At 41.5% G+C, this 26337-nt stretch overlaps 1 protein-coding gene and 1 non-coding gene across 11 annotated transcripts in view; one reads left to right on the top strand and one right to left on the bottom strand.

The window, feature by feature from the left end:
- HHAT (hedgehog acyltransferase) overlaps positions 1 to 26337 on the bottom strand; it is a 321146-nt gene that overhangs the window by 243802 nt on the left and 51007 nt on the right. For all 10 annotated transcript variants that reach the window (XM_045452422.1, XM_045452427.1, XM_045452424.1 and 7 more), the window contains one exon: positions 7978 to 8091. In XM_045452422.1, the coding sequence (XP_045308378.1) occupies positions 7978 to 8091 (114 nt within the window). The remainder of the gene's footprint in view (positions 1 to 7977; positions 8092 to 26337) is intronic.
- LOC123587150 lies at positions 23467 to 23583 on the top strand. Its single transcript, XR_006707189.1, has one exon. It is a non-coding gene; the product is annotated as a U5 spliceosomal RNA (small nuclear RNA).

Below are 26337 nucleotides of genomic sequence, written 5' to 3'. Positions count from 1 at the left end.
ACACTTAACCAACTGAGCCACCCAGGCACCCCAGTTAAGGATCCAACTCTTGATTTTGGCTCAGGTCATGATCCCAGGGTTGTGGCAGCTGGAGAGGGGCTAGAAATGGAAGAGTGACCCTGCCCACCCATACAAGCTGCTTCTGGATGGCCTGAGGAAGGGGTCTTTCCCCAAGTGCTTCAAAGACCATTTTCACTTGCAAAGGCCTAGGGAGGCCTGTTTCACTGATATCTACTCCAAAAGTGCTTCTGTATTTATCAAACTTTTGTCTACCTCTTTAGTGAAAATGCTTAAGTATCAGGTATTAAGCTTCTGACACCAAATATGCTGGGAACTACTTAACTTTTCAAAAATCAAAAATAAAATGGGTTATGTTTTATTCAAAAACAAGATTTCTCATTCCTCGCCAGAAGGACTTTAAGACGTTTTCCCCCAAGCTTTTGGGGCAACCTGGGCAGATACACAGTTTTGATCACACACATAATCTATGTCAAGCTCAAGTTTTAAAAAATCCACCTAAGAGTCAACAAAATCCCAGTTTGTTTAAATTAAGTGATGATTATGACTGGAAATTATGGGCCACTTGAGAAGAAGGCACAAAGAATCATTTTGATCAAGTACACAAAACATGAGCTTAATTTAAAGCTGGGCTGTGATGTTTCTAATTTAGAAATTTAAATTCTAATTCTATACAATGCTTTTGAGATTTTTGAGATAGTTGTAGATTCACCTGCAGTTATAAGAAATAATACAAAGAGATCCCCCCTCCTACACTTCACCCAGTTTTTCCCAATGGTAATATTTTGCAAAACCATAGCATATCCAGCGAGGATACTGACATTGCTACAATCCACCAAATTTATCCAGGTTTCCCCAGTTTTGCTTGTACTCCTTTGTATGTGTGTGTGTTTAGTTCCATATAATTTTATCACAGGTATAGGTTCAGTCTCCACCACAGCAAAGATATGTAACATCTTATCTTTACAGATGGAGGTAAATAGTTCTATCACCATAAGGATCTCTTGTGTTGCCCTTTTGCAACTACCTCCTTCCCACTCCCTTTATCCCACATCCTTAACCCCTGGAAACCACCACCATCTTCCCCATTTCTAAAATTTTACTTGAAGAATTGTATGCAACCTTTGGGATTGGCTTTTTTCACTCAGTGTAATTCCCTGGAGACTCATCCAAGTTGCTGAGGGTATTTAAAGTTTGCTCCTTTTTACTGCTGTGTAGTATTCCATGTTATGGATGTCTCACCACTTATTTAACTATTCACCTGTAAAAGAACATCTGGGTTTCCAGTTTTTTGTTATTCTGAACAAAAGTGATATAAACATATGTGTACAGTTTTTTGTGTAAAAATAAGTTTTTATTTCTCTGGGATAAATGCCCAAGAGTGCATTGTTTGGGTTGCATGGTAGTTGCACATTTAGTTCTACAAGAATCTGCTAAACAGCATTTCCACCAGGAAGGTATGAGTGCTCCATTTTATTCCTGTCCTCACCAGCATCTGGCACTGTCACTATGTTTCATCTGAGCCAGTCTGCCAAGTGTGCAGTGGTATCTCACTGTGGCTTTAATTTGCATTCACAAATCTCTTTCAAAAAGCATCAAAGTGTGAGCAACCTGAAGCTCGAGAGTAAGACAGGCTGGGCAAACTTTGTTGAGGCATAGGACTTTCCTGACCCCCTTCACTCGCCTTATTCCAGGCTCTTCAGTTTCTAACAGAAGATGAAAAGGCAGGTGAGGGAAGAGAAGAAACTTTTAAAAGTCTAGCAAGCAATCAGAAAGAAACTACATTTCTGTGACAGTTGACAAAACGGCAAACTGAGAATGCAGTAGCCTTCCTCATGGGACACAGTGCTTCCCGCCCCAGACTGAAGTAGGTCGGCCACCTGCCCTCTGCTCCCACTGCTCCCTGTGTCTATGCTGAACTATTTCTCAAGACGGCCCATTACGGACTCTCTGCTTGATAGTCCCCCTTCACAGGCTAATATCCTGCCTTGTTCAAATTACAGTAATACAAGCCCAGAATCTAACATGGTGCCTAGCATATAGCAAGCACTCCATAAATGCGGGATAAATGAATGAATGGTGGAACAGTTGGGTGGGTACATGGGTAGATATGGTCGATGGATATGCTTCCCCAAGTCTTTGGACTTAACCTGGTAGTTATGACTAACAAGTAACAAGAAGTTAGCACCAAAATTTGGGGCTGTTTAGTCCACTAACGTGAAAATCTGCTGTTTTCCAAGGTCCCTACTTATACCGCTTAACTCCTTATAAACAAAGGCTGCTTTGCCAGTGCAGATGGAACGGAGGGAGTCACCTGCCTCCGTGACATCTCCCTGCCTACTGCCTGTTTTCCATCACAGGGGTCTCTTACAACTCTACCTGTGCTGGGGGAAATCTCAAATAGTTTACAACCGATAGGGCACAGGCACCAAGCTATGAAAGCAGACATCTGTGATAGAATCTGTTACCCATCACCCCACCCACTGGGGGGGGGTTTCAGAGAGACTAACCCTAAACTGGTGTGTTTCCAAGGCTGAAATCACCACCTCTGAGGAAAAACTATGTACTCACCCTCCTTTTCTTCAAATCTTCTTCACTGGGAGTCAAGACCCAGCCACAAGAAGAGCTGGTCGGCAATGCCCCCTCTTACAACATCCTTACTTTTCTCCCACTTCAGCTTGTTCTGTGCTGCAGGCACCGAATGATAAAAGGATGTGCCTGTGTGGTTCCCTCATTAGCCACCTCCATCGGGAAGAACAAAAGGGTAAAGCCTTGGTGAGGACAACTGTTGGCAACTATACCAGATTTTGCTGTCTATGAATTCTTTTTGTACATCTGCCCAGAAACCACTCAGTGGGGGCAACTGTTTGAGAAATAAGTAAAGTCAATCAATAATCCTTATGTATGCCATAATTTATTACATACTACATCATCAATTGCAGCTGCTACTAAAAAATATAGTTATATATTTTGGGGAGGGATATATACACATGTGTATATGTATGTGTGTATACACACACACACACACACACACACACACACACACACATCTATCCCCAAACAAAGAGGGAAAACCCAAAACCATCCCAGAGTCCCAACAACCACATTCTAGCTGCTTCTCCTGGGAGCAAAGGCCAGTGGGCCCAAACAAAGCCAATTCCATCCCTCCTTAGATATGCACTGATGGAGGAAGAAGAGTCTGGTTAGCACAAGAGATTCCTATTAGGTGTGTGGTTTCAATAAGATGCTAGCAGAGAACACTGTTGACCGCAGCCTTGCAGAGGTTAGTTTCCTCACTTCAGCCAACGCCACGGAACCACGCTTTTCAGTCCTGTGGCTGATGAGCTCAGCTGGTCAGGGCCCAGTGCTAATAATGTGGGTTCTGCCAGTCAGAGGTACAGTGAAAACGTCGCTCTGTGGTTAGCAACAGCAGCCACCCTCAGCCCCCACACCAGGCCAGCCTTCTCAAAAGGTTCACACAGGGATATTTTTAGCTCTGAGGGCAGAGGACACAATGTCTCAGGTGGTAGCAAGGCCACAGGGGTGTTCAGGAAAGGAGGCAACTGTCTGACCCACTCAACACACAATCCAATCATAACAAACCCACAGCCAAAGCTCAGAGCCATTACTCAGCCTCCCTTCCCAGGGTACCGGCCCTTGGTCCAGTCTTGCCAAAACCCAGAGAGAAAGCCCTGCCCAGAGAAAAGGCATTTAACCTTGTCCAAAGAGCTCAGTGGAAAGTTTTAGGACTTGTCCTGGAGAAGAGAAGGGAAGAGAGGAGAAAAAAGGAAATCACACTGTTGAACCTCATCTGCCTCTCTCTGGGAGGAGCTGGGCCACCAAAGGAAGAGATGAGATGCGATAGTAGTTGGAAATGGGAAGCATCCTTGAGGGCTTAGGGGTTGGGCCAGGGAGAACTGCAGACATACTAACAGCCATCTGTGCAGGTGCTGTCTGTCCATAGCTCATGGCGCCTCTGGAAACGGGGGAATAAAGACAAGTATAGCCCAAATCTTCCACCGTAAGTCCCCAAAACATCGACCATCTGGAACACTTGGTCCAGGTGGTGAAAGCACGAAGCTAATGGGGCCAAAGCTGTGGTTCATACTTATACATCAGGGCCAAGCAGACTCAGACAAAGAGAGCACTGTGCCCCAGCCACAAGCAGAACCCTGCCCACTGGCTGTCGCACAAAGCAAGCCTGTGGTTGAGAGGAGGGGATGGGAGAGACACACACACAGATGACTCAGAGCACACTTGGCAAGGAACACCGCCTCCTGACTTTTTGCATATGATGTGCTCTGCGGATGTAAAGTCCACCTGTCCCCCTGGGCCTGGTAATGAAATGCCAGAAGCCAAAAGAAGCAAACCCTTCCACTTCCTTCAAACTGCAGCTCATGAGCACCTCCTGGGAGGTCTTCCCTCACACCTCCAGGCACAGGTGCCCACTCCTCCTCCCAGGATCCCAACCCACCAGTACATCAGGTCCACAATCAAGATCAGTGTTTGGTCCCCTCTTGTTCTCACCCAACTTCCCAGGGGGAAGGGCTGTGGCTCTCAATCCCTTCCCCAACAACCCAAGCTTGAAAAAGCGTCAGAGAAAGACATCCATGGGCAGAGTATAGGTATGGCTGAATAGGCAGCCTCTGCCCTCAGGGGCTTTAGAATCTCAAGACAGTTGCTTCCTCCCTTGAACACCCTAGAGGTGACTGCTCCTGGGAGCACACACAAACCAGTCACAGCACACAGCAAATAGCAGCAGACCACAGCAGCAGCCACCACGTACTTGGCTTTTATCTTATACAAGCATAACCCTGAAAAACATCAGACCCTCACCACCACCCCAAGAAGCAAGCAGCACCATCCCTATTGCACAAACGAACAGGCTCAAAGTTATCGACTGACTCACTTAACACGTGTGGCTTGAAAGCAGCAAAGCTGGGATTTACCCAAGTCCTTCCCACAACTACTCTGAAAACTGCCTAAGATAAAAAGAGTCTCAACTCAAAGTAACAAGCAAATTAAACGGAAGAACATCTATATCCTAACCTAGGTAGATTTCTGACGGTGGTCCATGCAAACGGGAGCTAAAAATGGAGGGAGTTTGGAAAGAGGGAGGAGGATCCAGTCAAGAGCATTCCTAAAGTTAATCTACATCTCAAATTCTCCAAGGGGCTAGATCTCCTGGGGGGGGGGGGGTGGAGTTGGTTCTTGAAGACAAGAAAACATCACTCTTTAGGCACAAAGCACAGGCATGCATATAGTACATAAAACGGACAGTATATCTGTGGTATTAAAATTTCACAGTAAGAAAGTCACAATCGGGAAAAGTTTTATGTAAAAAGACTCTGGAGGAACAGGGGTAGTGACAATGAAAAAAAGCTACAGAAAACACTGATCTGTAGAAAGCAAACAAGAAATAGCAAGAGTAAGAGTGAGAGGCAAAGGAGACCAATCCGACATGGCCACGTCAGTCTCCGTGCATATGAAAGAGTCAAGGGTGGGCAGGAGATGAAACACTCAGTGTGCCCAAGGCACCCTCAGCTCTCCTTCTGCCCCACTTCACTCTTCCACATGTCCAGTTACAGTATATCCAAAATCAAACACAGAGAAAGGAACATTTATAAGATTTGTAAGGTATAAAGAATAATGAAATAGCACTGGCATACCCACCACCAGCTTAAGATAAGACAAGGCTACATCAGTGTTTTAGAGGGTCCTGGGCATATGTCAATTATACCTCAATTAAAACAAGTCATAAACTGTCAAAGGGGAAAAAAGGGGTGGGCCTGCATTCCCCCCAATTCTATCCACTTCCCACCCCAACCAGACATAACCACTATCCCGAATTTTAACAGTAATCTCATCTTTGTAAGCATATATGTGAATGTATCATTTAGTTTTGCACAATTCTGAGCTTTATAAACATGGGATCTTATCTGATGGATTCCTCTGCAACTAGCCTTATTACTAGCTCAATGTTGTGATCCAAAAATTCATCCATGTTGACAATTCTAGCTATGATTCAGTCCTTTCCATGGAATACATTCACTATAATTCCTCCATTTCCCCATAACAGACACCTGGATTCCTTCTGGTTCTTCATTACAAACATCAATCACTGCAATGAATGTCCTGACTTGCCCCCTGACTGGCAAAAAGAGTTTCTCCAGAGACTATGTCAGAATTAGCACTAGTAGCCTTGAGCTATGCATCTCTTTGAAGTAATATATTACAAAGAAGCTGTACCAATACATATGCACAACCTTTCTGTATGAGTTCAGGTAGCTGTTATTTGATACAATGAGGATTTTTGTTTTGTCTTTGATACGCTGTAAAGTAGGAAATGATACAGTTTTAAGATGTATTTGTTTTGATTACTAAAAAAAGTTGAACAGGTGTTCTAAGTTTACTGGTCATTTATGCTTCCTCTTCTGCAAATTCCTTTTCACATTTGTGCCATTCTTTTCTATTGGGTGATTTGTCTTTTTCTTAGGAAATTTCTTTATATATTCCAAATACTAATCCTCTGTCGGGTTGCAAACAACTCTATTAGTGACTTGCCTTTCACTTTCTTCGTTGTGTCTTTGGCTACATCCAAAGATGTACACTAATTATACACTGATGATTACACATAATTATACATTGAGAAGTTCTTATTTTAATGTAAACTTATCAATTGTTTTCCTTTACAATTTTGTATTTTTTGGGTCTTAAGAAATCTTTCTCAACCCTAGTATCAACAGATAGTCTAGATCACACTTTGTAAAAGTTATATGCTTTTTTTCTTTTTAAATCCTTAATCTACCTTGAAAAGGATTATGTGTCATATGAGTTAAGTGTTCATTTCTTTTTAATATAGCTAAACAATTAGGTCAGCACTGCTTACTGAACAGTTCATCTTTTTTAATAATCTTTTAATTTTTTTTTAACGTTTATTTACTTTTGAGAGACAGAGCACCAAGTGGGGGAAGGGTAGAGAGATAGGGAGACACAGAATCCAAAGCAGGCTCCAGATTCTGGGCTGTCAGCACAGAGCCCTACACGGGGCTCAAACCCACAAACCCACAAACTCTCAAACCGTGAGATCATGACCTGAGCTGAAGTCAGACACTTAACCAACCGACCCACCCAGGCACCCGTGAATAGTTCATCTTTTCCACATAGATATGAAATGCCAATTCTGTCATAAATCAAGTTTCCATCTATGCATAGGTATTTTCTAAACTCTATTCTGTTACATTGGTCTATTTGTCTATCCTGGTACCAATACAACAATGTCCTAATTATTATATCTTTGTAAGTCATAATTTCTGGTAAGGCATATCCTTTGATTTTGGTACCCATCTTATACTATCTTCATTAAATATACATTTCCTCCTTTTCTCTTTTCTGAAAAAGCCTGGTTAAGATTTAAGTCATTTGCGTCTGGATGTTTGGCAGAATTGGTTTATTACTAGTGTTTTTTTAATTTTTAATTTTTTTTTTATTTATTTTTGACAGAGACAGAGCATGAGTGGGGGAGGGGCAGAGAGAGGGAGACACAGAATCTGAAACAGACTCCAGGCTCTGAGCTGTCAGCCCAGAGCCCGACGCGGGGCTCGAACTCACGGCCCATGAGATTGTGACCTGAGCCAAAGTCGGACGCTTAACCGACCAAGCCACCCAGGCACCCCTAATCGGTGTTTTTTCAATACGATCATTTGATCAGGTATGATCTTAGTTTTATTCTAAAACCTTCATATTCAATGGTTTTAAAAATAACCTGGAGGAAGCAAATGCAGGATAAGAATGTATGAGATCTTTACCATAAATGTCTTATTGATCATTAGCAATTCTTTCTCATCTTTTCCAGGCTCCCAAGGCCAATATCCACATCTCCTGATTCCCAGTTCAGGACTCTTTCCTCTCAAAAGGCAAAGAAACAGGCATAAGAGGAAATGCTGCACATAATCATACCTTCCTTGCAAGCACGCCGGCCACCTGAGACACAGCCATGTGGCCCAGCAGAAACCGCACCAGCTGCTGTTTTCCCCATTCCATCCAGAAGCTCCACTCAAAGTCATTTGGGTCCTAAAGAGAGCAAAACAGGAGATTATCCGAGGGATTTTGGTACATCTTAGGCAGAACACAAACTCCAGTTAATAAAACAACCGGAAAGAAGGACAACGAGAGTCCAAACTCCAAATGACATGCGCGCATTCCCAGCCCCAGCGCTGCCACAACACCAGCAGCTTGTACCCTTCCCTCCAGCTTGGCTGGTCTCACTGCCCTTCTCCGAATCAGTGTCTTTTCAGAGCTGATCCCCCAGGACCCTCTGTGGAACAAAAACCATTATTATTCCCATTTCATAAAAGATGAAACAGAGGCTTAAAGAATTCAATTCATGTACCCGGTGTCACATAGATAATATCAGTTCATTGCTTGCACTATCTCAGGTTAGCCATGCAAACGAGAGAAATGCAAATTGGCTGCTAATAAAATTGCTTAAGGTCAATCGTGTTAAGTCTTGCTGTCAATTTGGGCAGGAGAATGAAATTAACCAATTCTCCATAGGATAAGGATGAAAGAATGAAAGATATACTTCACTTCCCTTCAGGAAGCTCTGTGTCCAGGAACACCCTGTGTGTAGGTGTCCATTATCACCCCATGTCTAGACATGCACCAGGAACAGTATCTGCAGCTCCCTGGCAGAAGCAGGTGAAAACTTCTGTGTAAGACTAGACGTGTGAATAGCTGGGGACTAACATCCAAAAACCTTGGTTTGGCCTTGGGAGCCCTAGGGAGACCATGGCAGCTGATTCAAATATGGAGGGAACAAACAGTGATTGGCCATTCTAAAATGGGCAATGCATGCTTGGCCAATGAGCATCTCAATGATGAAGCGGGGATTTGAGATCCTCAGGATTTTCTAGCCCAACTGTGTGGGTGGGGAAGGAATCCCCGAGTGACTATTGATATGGAACAACTCACCAGTCTCTGCAAATGGAACTTTAATTGGATTTAGAGGAAAATACATGATTTTTTTTTTTTTATACCTAAGGATTGAAGAGTAATTTCATAACAGTTACACATTTAAAAATTCTTTTTCCAGAAGGTAAAGCATAGATAAAATTTATCTTGATTCATATCAGACTATGAATACAGAGGTAGCAAACCTCGTAGCCAAGGTTATAAGCTTGTTTTGGTTTAGATCCCAATCTACCCATATACTGTTTGTGATGACTCTGAGTGAGATACTTTATACCTTTCTGACCTATCTGCTCATGTGATAACAGTTCTGATCTTCCAGGGGTTTGTGAAGTTTAAATGAGAACATATGCATACCGAAAGTTTAAAACAGTACCTGGCATGCTGCATTCAATAAAAACTGCTACTTGCCACCAACTGTTAGTCCCATGTACTTCTCATCCTATGTTAACCAGCAAGACTGTATCGTGCTTTACAATGTGCCACTTGTTTTAAAAAAAAAAAAAAAAAAAGTTTTTCCATTTTCCAAATGAATACAGTATTGTACATCATCAAATAAAACATGTTCCTCACATTCAAGATCCTGATCCATAGACAACCTGCTCGTAGAGCCCCCATCCCCATAAAAATTATGGGTCTCGTCCAATTCTTTCCATTCAGAGATGATGACAGGGTCTGAGATGTGCACGTGCCACATGGCCAGGCAGCAGCAGAGCAGAGAACTCAAACCTTTACCTTGGCTCTCAATCCCTGATCCAAAGCTCATTTCCTCATCTCAAAAATTTCAGATGAGTCAATTAAATGAATGAATGCAAACAAGCTCAAAGGTCACGTGATGATGCCATGCTGGGAAAGTGCCGCTTTTGTAACAAGGATACAGGCAAAGAGACGCTAAAAGTCAAGGTTGATTTTTTTTAATTCCCCCCTCAAAAATATTCCAATATCCTTGGGGCGCCTGGGTGGCGCAGTCGGTTAAGCGTCCGACTTCAGCCAGGTCACGATCTCGCGGTCCGTGAGTTCGAGCCCCGCGTCGGGCTCTGGGCCGATGGCTCAGAGCCTGGAGCCTGTTTCCGATTCTGTGTCTCCCTCTCTCTCTGCCCCTCCCCCGTTCATGCTCTGTCTCTCTCTGTCCCAAAAATAAATAAACGTTGAAAAAAAAAAATATTCCAATATCCTACCTTTTTTATTATAAAGAGTGTTCTTAAACACTAAGAATAACACTTTAAATTCAGAACCCCAGGCTTACCAATGCTTCAAAGCTTCTCCAACTTTAACTTTCTAGGGGAAAAATGGTATCTCATAAAATGTAAGAAACCAAAAAGACCTTGATGTTCCAACGGAAGGCCCAGGCCTACTGAAAACCCTGTGCTAGTAAAACCCCATCAACAAAAGTTAGGGTCTTTCATCATTAATTCCTTTGCAGAAAATATCCATTTAAAGGAAATAAAAACATTTCTCTCATGTCTATCCTTCTCCATTTAACATATTTACCTAAAGGAAATCCTGTCTATCCTAAGGAAATAATCGGACAGAAAAGCTGAGCCAATGAATGGAACAAGATGGCCAATAACTAGTGGTTGATGATTTGGGTAAGAAAAATGTTGACTCACCTGCTTTTATAAGCAAAAACTTTACAGATACTGAGTTCAATCACACGTTTCAAGGCAAATGTTAAAGCCTCAAATTAAGAACAATTTTTTCATATTCTGTTCCTTCCTCCACTTCCTTTCTTGACCCTGCAGTTCTTAGTCAATTAAAACACTCTTCTTCAGGTCTCTAAGTGAGCCAGACATAAACTAGGGATCAATTCAAGTCAGACAGAACCAGGAAGGCTCCTCCACAGAGAAAGGGGAGACTAAACTCCAAGGAACAGTAGTCTACATCCAATCTTCTAGATCCATGCTTCCCAAGCTTCAGTGTGCACACAAATCATCTACACATCTTGCTCACATGCAGATTCTGGCCCAGCATCTCACCTCTGGGATGGGGCCTGGGATTCTCTATTTCTAACAAGCTCCCAGGTGATGATATCTGCTGGCCCAGGGACCATATTTTGAGTAGCAAAGATCTACATCACTTATTATGCCTCCTTCCACCTGAATGGTCGTCACCCCAGAGGATCCTTAACAGTGCACCCCACCCCATACAATTCCCAGGCAGGGACACACTAAAGCTAATATTTGCCAACAGAACAACCATCATCCTGCTCATTGTCGGAAACTCTGAGCACCTTAATTCAACATGTTTTAAACTACGTAAGTTAACATGCACACTCATTCTGATACTTTCAATCTGCAACCAGGCAAAACCGAGAAACCTAAAAGCACATGACAGTTCTAGGCATCTCTTAAATAGTGACTCCAACTTCCTGGTGAAACAGTCTTTCCTATTCTTCACAAAAGAAAGGGCCTGGGCCTGGTATTTTTAATTGCTTCTTTCCCCATCCAGAGAGCAGAGTCCTATCCTAGGCCCTGTGGGAAAACCTGTGTATTCCTCACCCTTGGGGAACTCACATCACCAACACCGACACCCCGCAATCAAGACACTGAAAATCCACTGTAAAACAAGAGAGGTCACAGTGATGTAATTCAAACACATACACTTGTATAAGTAAGACCTTTCCTTCTCATGTAAATCACTACCATTCTGGGTATGTGTTTTCTAACAACCTCACAACAACCCTTCAAGTTTTTTGAATAGACAAATTATTTGCCCATAACGAGTAGAGGGGAGAGCTGGATTTCAAACACAGACCTATCTGTTACCAAAGACGAAGTCCTTTTCCAAGATGTTCCTACTTATGCTGACTCTACCTGGACTTCCCTAATCCACCCAGACACACACACACGCGCGCGTGCACATACGTGCACCCTACTAACCAAACTGCCTCCGAGAGGGTACCTCCTTAATACCACCATAACCACAAAGATGTTGGCTCAAGTGTGAGGTCTTCTTCCCTCTTCCAGGTGGACCTCATTGTGTCCCTATCATTCACATCTGAATTCCAGCACCTTTATTATAACATAACTTATTGGAGCACTTTTTATTATAGTCAATTCATGTATTTTCTCTCTAGGGAGAAAAATGGCAAGTTCTTGAAAGTAACCTTGACTTAACCAAATTTGCATCAGGTATGCCCAACATTTGGCAAGCCTTAAAAATGATGGGGGAGGGGTGACTGGGTGGCTCAGTGGGTTGAGCGTCTGACTTCGGCTCAGGTCATGATCTCACAGCTTGTGAGTTCAAGCCCCGCCTCGGGCTCTGTGCTGACAGCTGGGAACCTGGAGCCTGCTTCAGATTCTGTGTCTCCCTCTCTCTCTGTCCCTCCCCCTCTCACGCTCTGTCTCTGTCTCTGTCTCTCTCTCTCAAAGATAAATAAACGTTAAAAAAATTTTTTAATGGTGGGGGAGTAAAATCAGCCTAAGTTCTTTTTTTTTTAATTTGTTTAATGTTTTTATTTATTTTTGAGACAGAGAGAGACAGAGCATGAGCAGGGGAGGGGCAGAGAGAGAGAGAGGGAGACACAGAATCCGAAGCAGGCTCCAGGCTCCAAGCTGTCAGCACAGAGCCCGACGCGGGCTCAAACTCATGGACCGTGAGATCATGACTTGAGCTGAAGTCAGACGCTTAACTGACTGAGCCACCCAGGCGTCCCTAAAATCAGCCTATGTTCTTATCACATTTCTACTCCTGCACAAACCTGGGTAAGTCACTAGGCTCTCTGGATCTGAGCCTTCTACGTCTAAAACGAAAGGCTAAACTAGCATGATGTCTAAGATGCCCTTAAGAGAGTAAAAAAAAAAAAAAAAAAAAAAAGGTAGGGGTGCCTGGGTGGCTCAGTACATTAAGCAGCCAACTTTGGATCAGGTCATGACCTCATGGCTCGCGAGTTTAAGCCCCACATGGGGCTCTGTGCTGACAGCTCAGAGCCTGGAGCCCATTTCAGGTTCGGTGTCTCCCCCTCTCTCTGCCCCTCCCCACTCTCATTCTGTCTCTCTCTCTCAAAAATAAACATTAAAATTAAAAAAAAAAAAAAAAGCTACTTTCCAGACTAAGGAAAAGAGACACTCATAATAGAGTGTCTACAGACTGCTGACTGAGCACCCACCATTGTGGCGAGGGGTTGATCTCCCATCACCCCCCCCAATGACCAATCCAGGCCTCCACACAGTCCACCTGCTCTGTTCCAGAAAGTCCACCAGCCTGCCCTCTTCCCCAGATTGGGTAGAAACTACTACAGTATATTTACTATGTCGTAGGATTCTGCCCATAGCAAGATAAGTCAACCATTCTCAGAGAGGCTACATATCATACGTCCCAGGTCCAAGAGCAAATACATGACAAAGGCTGATTTTAAAGCCCTAGGTACTAGACCACAAGGCCCATATTTCATGTGGTAAATACCTATAACATAAAAATAGTTAAGATGGTAAATTGTAAGTGCACAGTTCAGCGGCATTAAGTACATTTACACTGTTACACAACTGTAACCACCATCCATCTCCAGAATCTTCAGCTAGAATGTTCAACTACTTGACTCAGAGTTAAATCTGACATTCATTTCCATGCTTCTCTGGAGCCCTGAAGGGAGGATGGATGGAGATTCCCACAGAGTGATTAGTACCATGTATGTTTTTGTGCTATGCATGTATTTGTTAAGTATAGATAAACAATAAACTATTTTAGTCTGATAGTCCCAGAAACACAAATTCAAGAGTTTTCAGGCTGTATATCCTGAAACAGATAGAGATACTCACAGGCCAAATCTGAGAGAGTTGACATGCTCAAGACCCCCCAAACCCACTCAAAAGAAAGGAAGGCAGAAAGGTTCTAGAAACTGGACTGAAGAGAAGTGAATCCATGGTTAACCAAAGGGAAACATGAACATTCAGAAAAGCTGCAAGATCTGAAATGCCAGGGGAAAGGGACCATCCTACCTTCTTCTCAAAATAAAATGTCGGCTCTGTATGGCCGACTCTTCCAACCCTTTTCTAGCATGACTTCCTATACATGAGAGGTCAGAAGGCAAACAACAACAACAACAACAACAAAAACCTTACATTACCTACATTTCCCAGAATTCCCTGCAGCTAGCATGTCTACATGTGCCCCAGCTTCTGATGAACAAATACACAATGACTCTGATAAGAACATAAAGATGTGCAGGCTGGGAGACTCTTCTGAAAGTATAGTGGCAGAGGCCCTTGTTTTTCCGCAGCACCATCAGTGGACACTCCAGGGTTCAGTCAGTCCATCTGGAGGGTTGGCAGTTTTAGTTAGCACACTCGCTGCACTGTCCACTCAGGCTGGGACCTGTGCAGCAGCCACAGTTTTGCTCTGGAAATTGCTCCTGGAAGTTCACTTCGTGCCTGTCCCTGCAGTCCTTTTGACTGTTCTAAAATCTCCTTAAATCGCTGCAATACATTCCTTTCTGCTTAAGCAGACTAGGGTGGATTCTGTTGTCTGGAACAGAACCTTGATCAACATACTTTGGAAGGGATTTTTCTCCTGACTGCAATCCAGTTCTACTTGTGTAACAGAAGCCACTACAAGAATATTCACTTTATTTATTTTAATATGAAATTTATTGTCAAATTGGTTTCCATACAACACCCAGTGCTCATCCCAACAGGTGCCCTCCTCAATGCCCATCACCCGCTTTCCTCTCCCTCCCACCCCCCCATCAACCCTCAGGTTATTCTCAGTTTTTAAGAGTCTCTTCTGCTTTGGATCCCTCCCTTTTTTTCTTCCTTCCCCTCCCCCATGGTCTTCTGTTGAGTTTCTCAGGATCCACATAAGAGTGAAACCATATGGTATCTGTCTTTCTCTGCCTGACTTATTTCACTTAGCATAACACCCTCCAGTTCCACCCATGTTGCTACAAAAGGCCATATTTCATTCTGTCTCATTGCCAAGTAGTATTCCATTGTGTATATGAACCATAATTTCTTTATCCGTTTATCAGTTGATGGACACTTAGACTCTTTCCATAATTTGGCTATTGTTGAAAGTGCTGCTATAAACATTGGGGTACAAGTGCCCCTATGCATCAGCACTCCTGTATCCCTGGGGTAAATTCCTAGCAATGCTATTGCTGGGTCATAGGGTAGACCTGTTTTTAATTTTTTGAGGAACCTCCACACTGTTTTCCAGAGCGGCTGCACCAATTTGCAGAGAATATTCACTTTAAAGAAAACTATTCCAAAATAAGTCTATTTAGTGCAGGCAAATGAAATGGAGCAAAACACCAGCCTAGCCAGTCCAAGGGGTTCTAGAACTGGATAATGAAGGCAATGAGTGTTGCACATTCACAAGTGCATCTGTTTATATATTTCAAAACCAAATAGAAAATGATCTACCTTACTTACCAATCTGTATTTTTCATTACCATAACTCTCTTTTTCTCAGAGAAAACAACAGAGAGCTGAATACACTGTATATTACTATTTTCCTTACCCTCATATCCAGCATTTCACCAAAAAAGAAATGTAACAGAAACATTAGACGCTTTTGTGTATCTATTTCCTACATAGCATTATGTTCATATTATTTACCTCAAGACCCAATTCCTAATCACACTGAGCAAAAGTCACCTCTGAACAGGGAAAACCTTTATAAGATACCTGAATCCAGAAATGTTTCCCTGCACATTCAAAAGCCACAAGCTCACCTTAATGGCCTATAAATTTCCAAAGGAGAAAGAAGAAAAAAAAAAAGAGGACTAATATGTAGGAACTCCGCACAGAAGAAGCACTGCTCTCTGAATGAACTCAGGCTAATGATTCATCTAGCAATTATTGGAATAGTTTTCTCTTTCAACAGATGCTTTGCTATTTCTAAAATAATTTGAACAAAATTATTTTACTGCCCACAATTTCCAGAGACACTCTTCCCCCAACCAACATTTCCTCAAAGATAAAATATTTTCCCTACCAAATTTTTTATTCTGTAAATAATAAAGTCTCTGCTTAAATGTCTTTACCGGCCTCCACAGGTAAAGAAGATACTCACAGGATAGGGATCCATCGACAGGGCTGGAGTAAACTACAATGGTTCTACTGTGTGTCATTCCCAGTCTCTTAACTGGCCTTCATGATCTAAGCCTCACAATCCATCCAGGGCATAATGGGGGCAGACGGATGTTCTGCAGAAGAAAAAGCCTCTCAAGATGACTTAACTAAATCAAGAACACTTAAATTCTTCGAATCTCTTCAACCCAACTAACAACCTAAACTCAGTAACATTCTGACTACTCCTCTACCTACCTACTTCCTAGAAGTTGTTCCAGAGTATTCAGGACTTAGGCATATACTTGATCAAACATGTAAAGACTCTGTCTCTGCCTTGTCTACTCTATATTTCTCCTTTTCTTCCTGGAGCTAACAAAAAGAATCAAATTTTTAAAAAGAAATAGTACATTCTAGTATGAAATCAAGGCTTTATAAAAATTATATTCCTTTCTCCACACCTCTCAAACTGGAAAAACACTATATTTTCTACCAAGTATATGGAGAAATGAGTTGTAAATGAGTAATAGGCTGATAAATAAGTTAGGGATCATGACAAAAAAAAGTAATAGAACAGGATGGCTGGACAGCCAATTATTAACATATGATTTCCCAGCTACAAACTCTAATAAATCATGCATCCTATTAGCGTCTCTTCTCCTGAATACCAAAAATACAAAAGGAGTCACAATAACATAGAAGAGAAAAATGGTCCACCAACCTTTGAGGGCCTTGGCCCCTAACATGGCCCTCCCACTCGGAGAATTTGCTTTCTGCTTAGGAAGTTTGCATACATACAAGAAAACTTAGTTAATACACAACATCCCTGCAGTGGGCAAAAACTAGCAAACTAGAACTCCAGGTGGAATCCCCAAATGTCAAGTCTTCAGGGCAGAAGGCCAATTAAGAAAGATATGAGGGATAGAGGCACCTTGATGGCTCAGTCAGTTAAGCATCCAACTTCGGCTCAGGTCATGATCTCGCATTTCATGGGTTTGAGCCCTTCACTGGGCTTGATGCGGACAGCTCAGAGCCTGGAGCCTGCTTCAGATTCTAGGTCTCTCTCTCTCTCTCCGCCCCTCCCCCACTTGTGCTCTGTCCCTGTCTCTATCTCTCTCTCAAAAATAAACATTAAAACATTTTTAAAAAGAAAGATATGAGTGATAAAAAAGAAAAAATAACATTTTTGTCATCTTTCCAGGGGGTACAGGAGGGCAAGTCTTCATCATCCCAGATACCATTTTTTTCCTTGAATTTTACACACTGCATGAAAGACCAGGGAAGTGGCAGAGTATATGAAGGGTTCTCCCACACACCTTTTCTATCTGTCCCCTTTGCCCATTAGCTGCCCAAGCTCTCAAAGAGACACCTCCCTGTGAAAGAGAAATTACATATACTGGTCTCTGCTCCCAGTGCCTGGCACAGAGCTCCTAAAACCCTTGTAATTTCTTGTAATAAGAGCATAGGAACATTTTTTGTTCTACTACTTGGTCTTTGACCCTAGTTCCTGACACAGAGCTCCTAATTCCCTTGGAATTTTCTGGTTGGGAGGAACACCTTTTGTTGTAACAAGGTGACTCTTGGTGGCCTCCCAGATGAGGGCTGCTCACCAGAAAGACCAAGCCATGATTAGAAGCTTGGAATTTTCAGACCCACCCCCTCTCCAGAGAGGGGAGGCAGGCTGGAAGTCAAATGAATGTTCATGCTTAGGTGAGGAAGCCTCCATCAAAGTTCCACAAGTACCAGGGTTCACAGAGCTTCTGGGTTGGTGAATGCACGGAGGTGCTGGGAGAGGGCGCTTCTGGAAAGGGCATGGAAGCCCCACACCCCTTCCACAGATCCCGCCTACGTTACTTCTTCCATGTGACGTTCACATGTATCTTGTATCACACCCTTGTGTAATAAACTCATGAATCCCTAATCCTCACATTAAGGATAGCTAAAAACTCTGGATATAACTATAAAACAAACATAAGACGACTCTGAAAGATGAAAAGAAGAAAACAGCCTGGCTAGGAAACTCAGGATTTGAGGAATGACATAAACAAAATAAAATAACCCACAGATGGGCTTCATAGAGCAGATGACATAGGAAAAGAATCACTGAACCTAAAGATAGGTCAATAGAAATTACACAATCTGAGAAACAGAATAGGCTTAGAAAATAAACAGAACCTCAGAGTCCTGTGGTACAATTATAAAAGATAGAACTTTCATGTCACTGCAATCCTGGAAGGAAAGGAAAAAAATGTAAGGCTGAAAAAAAAAAATTAAAATAATGGCTACAAACCACACAAATTTGATAAAAGGCATAAACCTACAGATGCTGAATGAACCCAAATCAAATTAAATATACCAATTAAAAGAAAATGACAGCGGCGCCTGGGTGGCTTAGTCTGTTGAGCGTCCAACTTTGGCTCAGGTCATGATCTCACAGTCTTGAGTTCGAGTCCCGCAACAGGCTCTGAGCCTGCTTCTGATTCTGTGTCTCCCTCTCTCTGCCCCTCCCCCCATACTCTGTCTCTCTCTGCCTCTGAAAAAATGAATAAACGTTAAACATTTTTTTTTTAAATGAAAAGAAAATGGCAGAATGAATTTTTAGGAAATGATCCAAATCTATGCTGTCTATAAAAATTCACATTAGGGTCGCCTGGGTGGCTCAGTTGGTTGAGCATCCACCTCTTGATTTCCCCTCAGGTTGTGTCTCATACTCTCTTGGGTTTGAGCCCCACATCCGGCTCTGCACTGACCCTGCAGAGCCTGCTTGGGATTCTCTCTCCCTTTCTCCCTCCTTCCCTCTCTCTCTCTGCCCCTCCCCCCAGCTCGTGGTCTCTCTCAAAATAAACTGAAAAATAAATTATAAAAATTCATTTCAAATACAGGTAGGCTGAAAGTAAAGGATAGAAAAGGATACACCATACAAAAGAAAGCAGCAGTCACTATATTAATATCAGATCAAGACGACTTTGGTGAAAGAAAATCACCAGGCTCAAAAGGATCATTCAATAATGATAAAAGGGTAAATCCGACAAGAAGACATAACAACCCTAAATGTGTCTGTACCAAATAACAGAGCTGTCAAATCCATGAAGAAATGACAGAAAAGGAAAGACAAATCCACCATTACAGCTGAAGACTTCAACACCCCTCTCTCTCAACAGTTGATAAAACTGCTGGACAGAAAAACCAAGGATACAGGAAAACTTACCACCAACCAACAGGATCTAATCGACATTTATAGAACATTCCATCCAACAGCATCAGAACACACATTCTTTTTAAAGATCCATGGAACATTCACTAAAATAGACTATATCCTGGGCCATAACACAAATCAGCAAATTTAAAAGAATTTCATCATATGCAGTGTATTTTCTGACCACAATGGAATCAAACCAGAAATCAGTACCAGAAAGATAACAGGAAAATCTCCAAACACCTAGAAATTAAGCAACATACTTCTAAATAACCCATTCTAAATAGCCCTCCCCCTTGCCCCATGCTCATGCTCGGCCTCTCTCAATAATAAATAAATGTTAAAAAATTTAAAAAAAAAAAGAGTAAAAGTCTCAAAACTCTAAGCTACCACCTCAAGAAACTAACAAATGAGCAAAATAAACTCAGAGTAAGCAGGAAGAAGGAACCATAGATAAGAGCAGAAATCAAGGAAACAGAAAAATCAACGGAATGAAAAGCTAGTTCTTTGTAAAAATCAAGTTCACAAATCTCTAGCAAATGGAGAAAGAATAAGACAGCCTAAATTACAGATATCAGGAATGAAACAGGATATCACCAAGCTCCACAGAAACTGAGGCTAATAAGGGATATTATGAACAACTCCATATACATTTGACAACTTAGATAAAATAGAATAATTCCTTGAAAAGCACAAACTACCAAAACTCACCCAATACAAAATATATCATTTCAACTACCAAAAAAATTAAATTCATAATTTAAAAACTCCCTAAAAAGAAATTTCTAGTCCCAAGTGGCTTCACTGAAGAATTCTATTAGACATCTAAAGATGTTCTTTTTAAGAGGGAAACACTAACACATTTTGCAAGTCTCACAATAAACACATGAAATCTGAAGTTAAAAATACAAGACTATATATAATTGCTCAAAATCCAACAGTACCAAAAGAGAGAAACTACAGTCCAATATCCCTCATGAATATAGACACAAAAATTCTAAACAGAACATTAACCAATGAACTCCAGGAATGTATAAAAAAATTATACACTACAACCAAGTGGGTTTATCCAGGGATAGAAGGCTGATTTAATATCGAAAAATCAATCAAATAACCCACCATATTAACATATTCTGAAGAAAAAAAAATCCCATGATCATATCAACTGACGCAGAAAAACATATCTGACAAAATTCAATGCTCTTTCATAAAAATTCTCAGAAAACTAGGAATAGAGAGGAACTTCCTCAACTTGATAAAGAATATCTACAAAAAATATACATCAAACAGAAAAGAAACATCAAACTTATTGGTGAAGCCTGAATGGTTAAGAATAAGAAAAAGACAAGGATGTAGACTCTCATCACTCTTACTAAACATAATACTGGGAGTCCTAGCCAGTACAATAAGAAAATAAAAGGTATACAGATTGAAAATTAAGAAATAAAATTATCCTCATTTGGTTGTCCAAGTAGAAAACCTTGACAAATCAAAAAAGGGAGAAAACAAAAAACACCTCCTATAATAAATGAGTTCAGAAAAGTCATAGGATATAAGATCAAAATATAAAAGTGAATTATACTTCTATATACTAGCAATTAACATAGAAATTGAAATTAAAACTATAAGACCATTTATAATTGCTCAAAATTTAAACACTTAGGGGTGTCTCACTGGCTCAGTTGGTAGAACATGCAACTCATGAGGGAGGGGAGGGTGGGTGATAGGCATTGAGGAGGGCACCTGTTGGGATGAGCACTAGATGCTGTATGGAAACCAATTTGACAATAAATTTCATATTAAAAAAAAAAAAGAACATGCAACTCTTGATCTTGGGATTTTGAGTTCAACCCCCAAATGTAGAGTTTAAATTTGGAATAAAATTAAAAACAAGTTTAAGTGTTAAAAAAAACAAAAAGGAATTTTATAGGTATAAATTATAGGTATAAATCTAACAAAACATGTATAAAATTTATATGCTAAAAACTACAAACACAAATAAATCAAAAGAGGTATATAGAATAATACGCTACCCTCAAGGGCTCGAAGAGTCAACGTAGTAAAGACATAAGTGTTCCCAAAATTGATCTAACATTTTAACAAAATTCCTATTGAAATCCTAGCAAAATGTTTTGTAGACACAGAAAAGCTTATTCTAAAATGTATATGGGAAGGCAAAGGAACTAAATGAGCTAAAACAATCTTGAAAGAGAATAAAATTAGAAAGATATATTACCTGATTTCAAGACTTACCAGTAATCATAGAGAATGTGGCATCAGTGGAAAGACAGATACACAGATCAATGGAACAGAAGTGAGAACCCAGAAATACAGCCATACTAGTCTGGCCAATTGATTTTTTTAAATTTATTTATTGTTGAGAGACAGAGTGCGAGCAGGAGAGGGGCAGAGAAAAAGGGAGACACAGAATCTGAAGCAGGCTCCAGGATCTGAGTTGTTAGCACAGCCTGATGCGGGGCTTGAATCCATGAACTGTGAGATCATGACCTTAGCGGAAGTCAGGCACTCAAGCAACCAAGCCACCCAGGCACCCCTGGCAAATTGATTTTTGACAAAGGTATAGAAACAATTCAATGAAATGAAGAACAGTCTTTTCAATTAATGGTGCTGTAGCAACTAGACATCCATAAGCAAAAAACATAATAATATATAAGCCTCTACCGAAGCAAAGATAAAAATTAATTTGGGGTGCCTGGCTGGCTCAGTCAGTAGAGCATATGACTCTTGATCTCAGTGTTGTAAGTTCGAGTCCCACGTTGGGTGAAGATATTACTTAAGAATATTAAAAAAATTTTTAACTAAAAATGGATCATGTATTTAAATGTAAAATGCAAAATTATGAGATATCTGGGAAAAAAATAAAAAATCTATGAGCCATACAACTAGGCCAAGAGTTCTTAGAAATGACACCGAAAGCACAATCCACAAGAGAAAAAAAAAAATTACTAAACTGGATTTCTGTGAAAGACCCTAAGAGGATGAAAAGTCAAGCTACTGACCAAAAAAATATTCACAAACCACCAATCTGACAAAGGACTAGCATCTAGACTATATAAAGAACTCTCTAAACTCAACAGTAAAAATAAAATAAACAATCCAGGTGGAAAATTGGCAAAACACATGAACAGTATTTCACCAAAGAGAATATACAAATGACAAGCACATGAAAAGATGTACAACATCACTGTTAGGGAAATGCAGATTAAACCATGAGATATCACTGCACAGCTATCACAACAGCTAATATTTAGGGTCTTAATACCAGATGCTGGCAAGTATGCAGAAAAACTATCTCATGTATTGCTAGTGGGAGTGTAAAATGGTAGAGCCATTCTGAAAAATAGTTTGGGCTGCTCTCTACAAAAGTAAACATACCTGTATCGTACAATCGAGCAATCAAGCTCCTATATATTTATGCCTGAGAAATTAAAACTTATGTCCACACAAAAACCTGTACACAAATACTCACATTAGATGTATTCATAATAGCCCCAAACTGGAAACAGCCAAAATGCCCTTCAACAATGGAATGGTTCAACAGTGTGTGGTCCATCTGCATCATGGACTAACACCCTGCAGTGAAAAGCAATGAACTACTGATACACATAACTTGATGGATCTCAAGGACGTTATGTTAGAGTGTGGAAGAAAAAAAAAAAAACAGTCTCAAAAGGTTACATACTATATGATTCCATTTGTATAACATTCTCAAAATGACAAAATTATGAGATGGAAAATGTAACTGGTTCCATGGGTTAGAGACAGGGAGAACAGGATGGGTGTGATTAGAAAGAAGCAGCAAGAGGGTTCTGTATCTTGTGGTTCTGTATCTTGCTTGTGTTGGTGGTTAGGGGATAGAAAAGGAAAGGAATGGAACCATACTCAAAGTCCCAATATACAAAAGGGCTAAAACTGTAGTTTCTGTGGTTGAACCAGGACAAAGCATATAGACAGATTTCTGCTTCGCCCCCTAATGGTGGCTCCAGGAGCGGCAGTGACTACAAAGTTAGTTGAACACACTCAAAGTGGATGACTCAGGCTTCTCATTTGCATTCCCATAGTACCCTTCATAGAGTAGTCTTTTCAAATTTAAAAGAATATTTCTTCCAACTCAATATTTCTAACTATGAGAAGCATACTTACAGAATTTCTTGTACAAACTTTGGGTAGAGAGTAGCACTGATGGATAAAGAGTCACCATCAGTGAACTAGGAGTTGTGGTTGGTGGACTAGTAAGATTGACAACCCAAAGCCATACTCTGGTTTCTCTTCAGATCGAATAAATCTTTCGCCTTTTACTAAAGATTTCCGTGGAGAGAAACAATCCTGAGTCTTTGGACAATTTTTTGAGGCCTTGCTTTGTGTAAGGCTGTATCAGTTGTTGTAACAAAAGACCAATCTTGTTGGAGAGAGAGAGAAAAAAAAAAAAAAAATCCTTTCAGAACATTTGAGATTTTTTTTGTTTTGCTAACTTTAAGAGCCATTATGCTGATTGTCAGAGTGACACTCAGCAGACTTCTAAAATAGCAAGATTCTAATTAGGGACATTACCTGATTGAAGCATTTCACTGTATGACTAAGGGTGAGTAGTTTACTAGAAATGTCTTCTAATGAGAAATAGCTTGGAATCCCTCTCTATATAATTTCACAGTAGCACAAGCTCCAAAAGGATTTCATAGGGTTCTGGGACTGATTTCTTCTGCTTGCCTAATAAATAAATGTCTGTGTGATAGAATTTGGTCTGAGGTTTGCTTTCATGAAACCTGGGAGCCAAATGATGAAATAACTAACCCCCACCCCCACCTTTATTTACATCTTCGCCCACAAGTCCCACGATCTCGATCTCACTCTCACCCTGCAGCTGCTTCTAACTTCTTTTAACAGAGACTTACCAACCGTGATGTCATTTTAAAAGGCAATAACCTTTTAAAGAATGCTGACAGGCACTACTTCTAGGAAACTACTGAGAGAAGGAAGCATTTCCCTTCCTCCCCGCATCTCTCCCCGAGTTTCAGCTCCAGGCCGCAGTTCACACTGCCTAGGCTCGAAGAATCTGCTGCTTCTCTCTGAATGCCGTTAGAACACGGAAAGAAGGAGTGAGTTGGCATGTGAAGGGCTCTAATCGGAAATCCAGTCCCATCTGGCTGCAATTCAAAGAATATCCCATATCATTATCTAAAGCCGCACCTGAGAGTCTATTACCATAAGCAATGTTAGAAATAAATAATTTATAAGTGAAAGAAGTGGTGTTCAATATATATGGTGGGTTAGAGATTTTCTCAGGCTCTAATACTCTTCATAAGGATGAGGCACAACAGTCCCTCAGCCAGTGGCCCCCTCTTGAGAGTACTTGGATAGTGAGTTCAGCCCTGAAAACCCTGAGAGAGAGAGAGAGAGAGAGACAGAGAGAGAGAGAGAGGCATGAGCAGGGGAGGCACAAAGAGAGAGGGAGACAGAATCCCAAGCAGGCTCTGCACCATCAGCACAGAGCCCCATGCAAGGCTCAAGCTCACAAACCCACAGATCATGACCTGACCCGAAGTCAAGAGTTGGATGCTTTGGGGCGCCTGGGTGGCGCAGTCGGTTAAGCGTCCGACTTCAGCCAGGTCACGATCTCGCGGTCCGGGAGTTCGAGCCCCGCATCAGGCTCTGGGCTGATGGCTCGGAGCCTGGAGCCTGTTTCCGATTCTGTGTCTCCCTCTCTCTCTGCCCCTCCCCCGTTCATGCTCTGTCTCTCTCTGTCCCAAAAATAAATAAACGTTGAAAAAAAAAAAAAAAAAAAAAAAAAAAAGAGTTGGATGCTTTACTGACTGAGCCACCCGGGCGTCCCTGGAGGAGTACTATTGACCCATCATTTAAAATGCCCTGCGAATTAAATCATCATTCTCTCTTCAAATATAAAAATAAAAGTCATCCCTCAAAAAAAAAAAAAAAAAAAAAAAAAAAAGCCCAGCACCCAGAGCTTCAGGGAAAATGGCCCTAAGTCTAGCCCTCCTTTGGTTCTATGTCCCTTCACTTCCTAAGACTATCCCCTGATCAGACTCAACAGGGCGTCTGCTCCCAACCATAGAGTAGGGCTGCCTCAGCCTCGGATGAATCCTTCCTGCAAGGGGCTCGTTGGAGAACCTAAAGTCAGAGAGCAGAGGCTTCTCGAGCTTTCAGGAACAGGTTTAATGGGAAGTTTGGCACCTGCCTACTAATAAATGTTGCACACATGGCACAATTCACATCCAGACTCTTTTCCCAGAACATACTACTTGGCAGCAAAGTTGTGGGACAGGAAGATATTTAACTGCTACCCACCTCCACCTGCTGGAAGCTACTAAGAGTAAAACCGAAGAATCTGACTTTTGTTGAACCACCAAGCAGATTTGGGTCAGTTCAAAGCATGGCCCTCCAGGGAGGGCCTCAGCTCAAATCTGCCTCCTCCAGGGAGCCTTCTCTGGCCATTCCAAGGTTAGAAATTCTCCCAGAAATTTTTGGCTATACTAACAAGAGACACTCACACGCCTGGAAACATTGTGTTAAGTGTAATGCTAGGGTCAATTTTCAGGCAGGACATACAAATAGGGCCAGTTGTCCTGGCTGTATATTACTGGTATCTGTTCAGTTTGCTTGAGGCCTCTCCCCTTTGTTAAACACAGACGACAGCAGCCCTGTTAAAGCTATCTGTCAGCCTGGCATTCTCAGACACGGTGTAAGCAACTTAAGGAAAGAAACCACACCTCTTACTTCTCAGCTTCTGGCATCTCTCAGAGCCTGGGCCCCAAAGCAGTTGGTAAGTAAACAGTCACATGTAAACTGACTGCTTTGTGGCCAACAATTTTTCACTCAAAACCTATTTCCCCACTGCAAGGTCTAAGTATTCATGGGAAACACCCCGTTTCTACTCATCCCTCTCCCTTTCCCCTTCTCTCTCTCTCTCTCTCTCTCTCTCACACACACACACACACACACACACACACACACACACACACACACACACACACTTAGTTTTGCAGAGCTAAACTCTTGGTTCTAACTTCACCTTATTTCCCCTGGCTTCGTCAAGTGCCTTTATAATGAAACAATATTTTCTATGAACTAGTGGATATGAGAGAGAAGAGGGCAGAGCAGGGTGCCTGT

The sequence above is a fragment of the Leopardus geoffroyi genome, chromosome C3 (assembly GCF_018350155.1).
Source record: "Leopardus geoffroyi isolate Oge1 chromosome C3, O.geoffroyi_Oge1_pat1.0, whole genome shotgun sequence".
NCBI classification, from domain to species: Eukaryota; Metazoa; Chordata; class Mammalia; order Carnivora; family Felidae; genus Leopardus; species Leopardus geoffroyi.
Note: the sequence above shows the minus strand (reverse complement) of the source record. Positions and strands in the feature narration are given on the sequence as shown.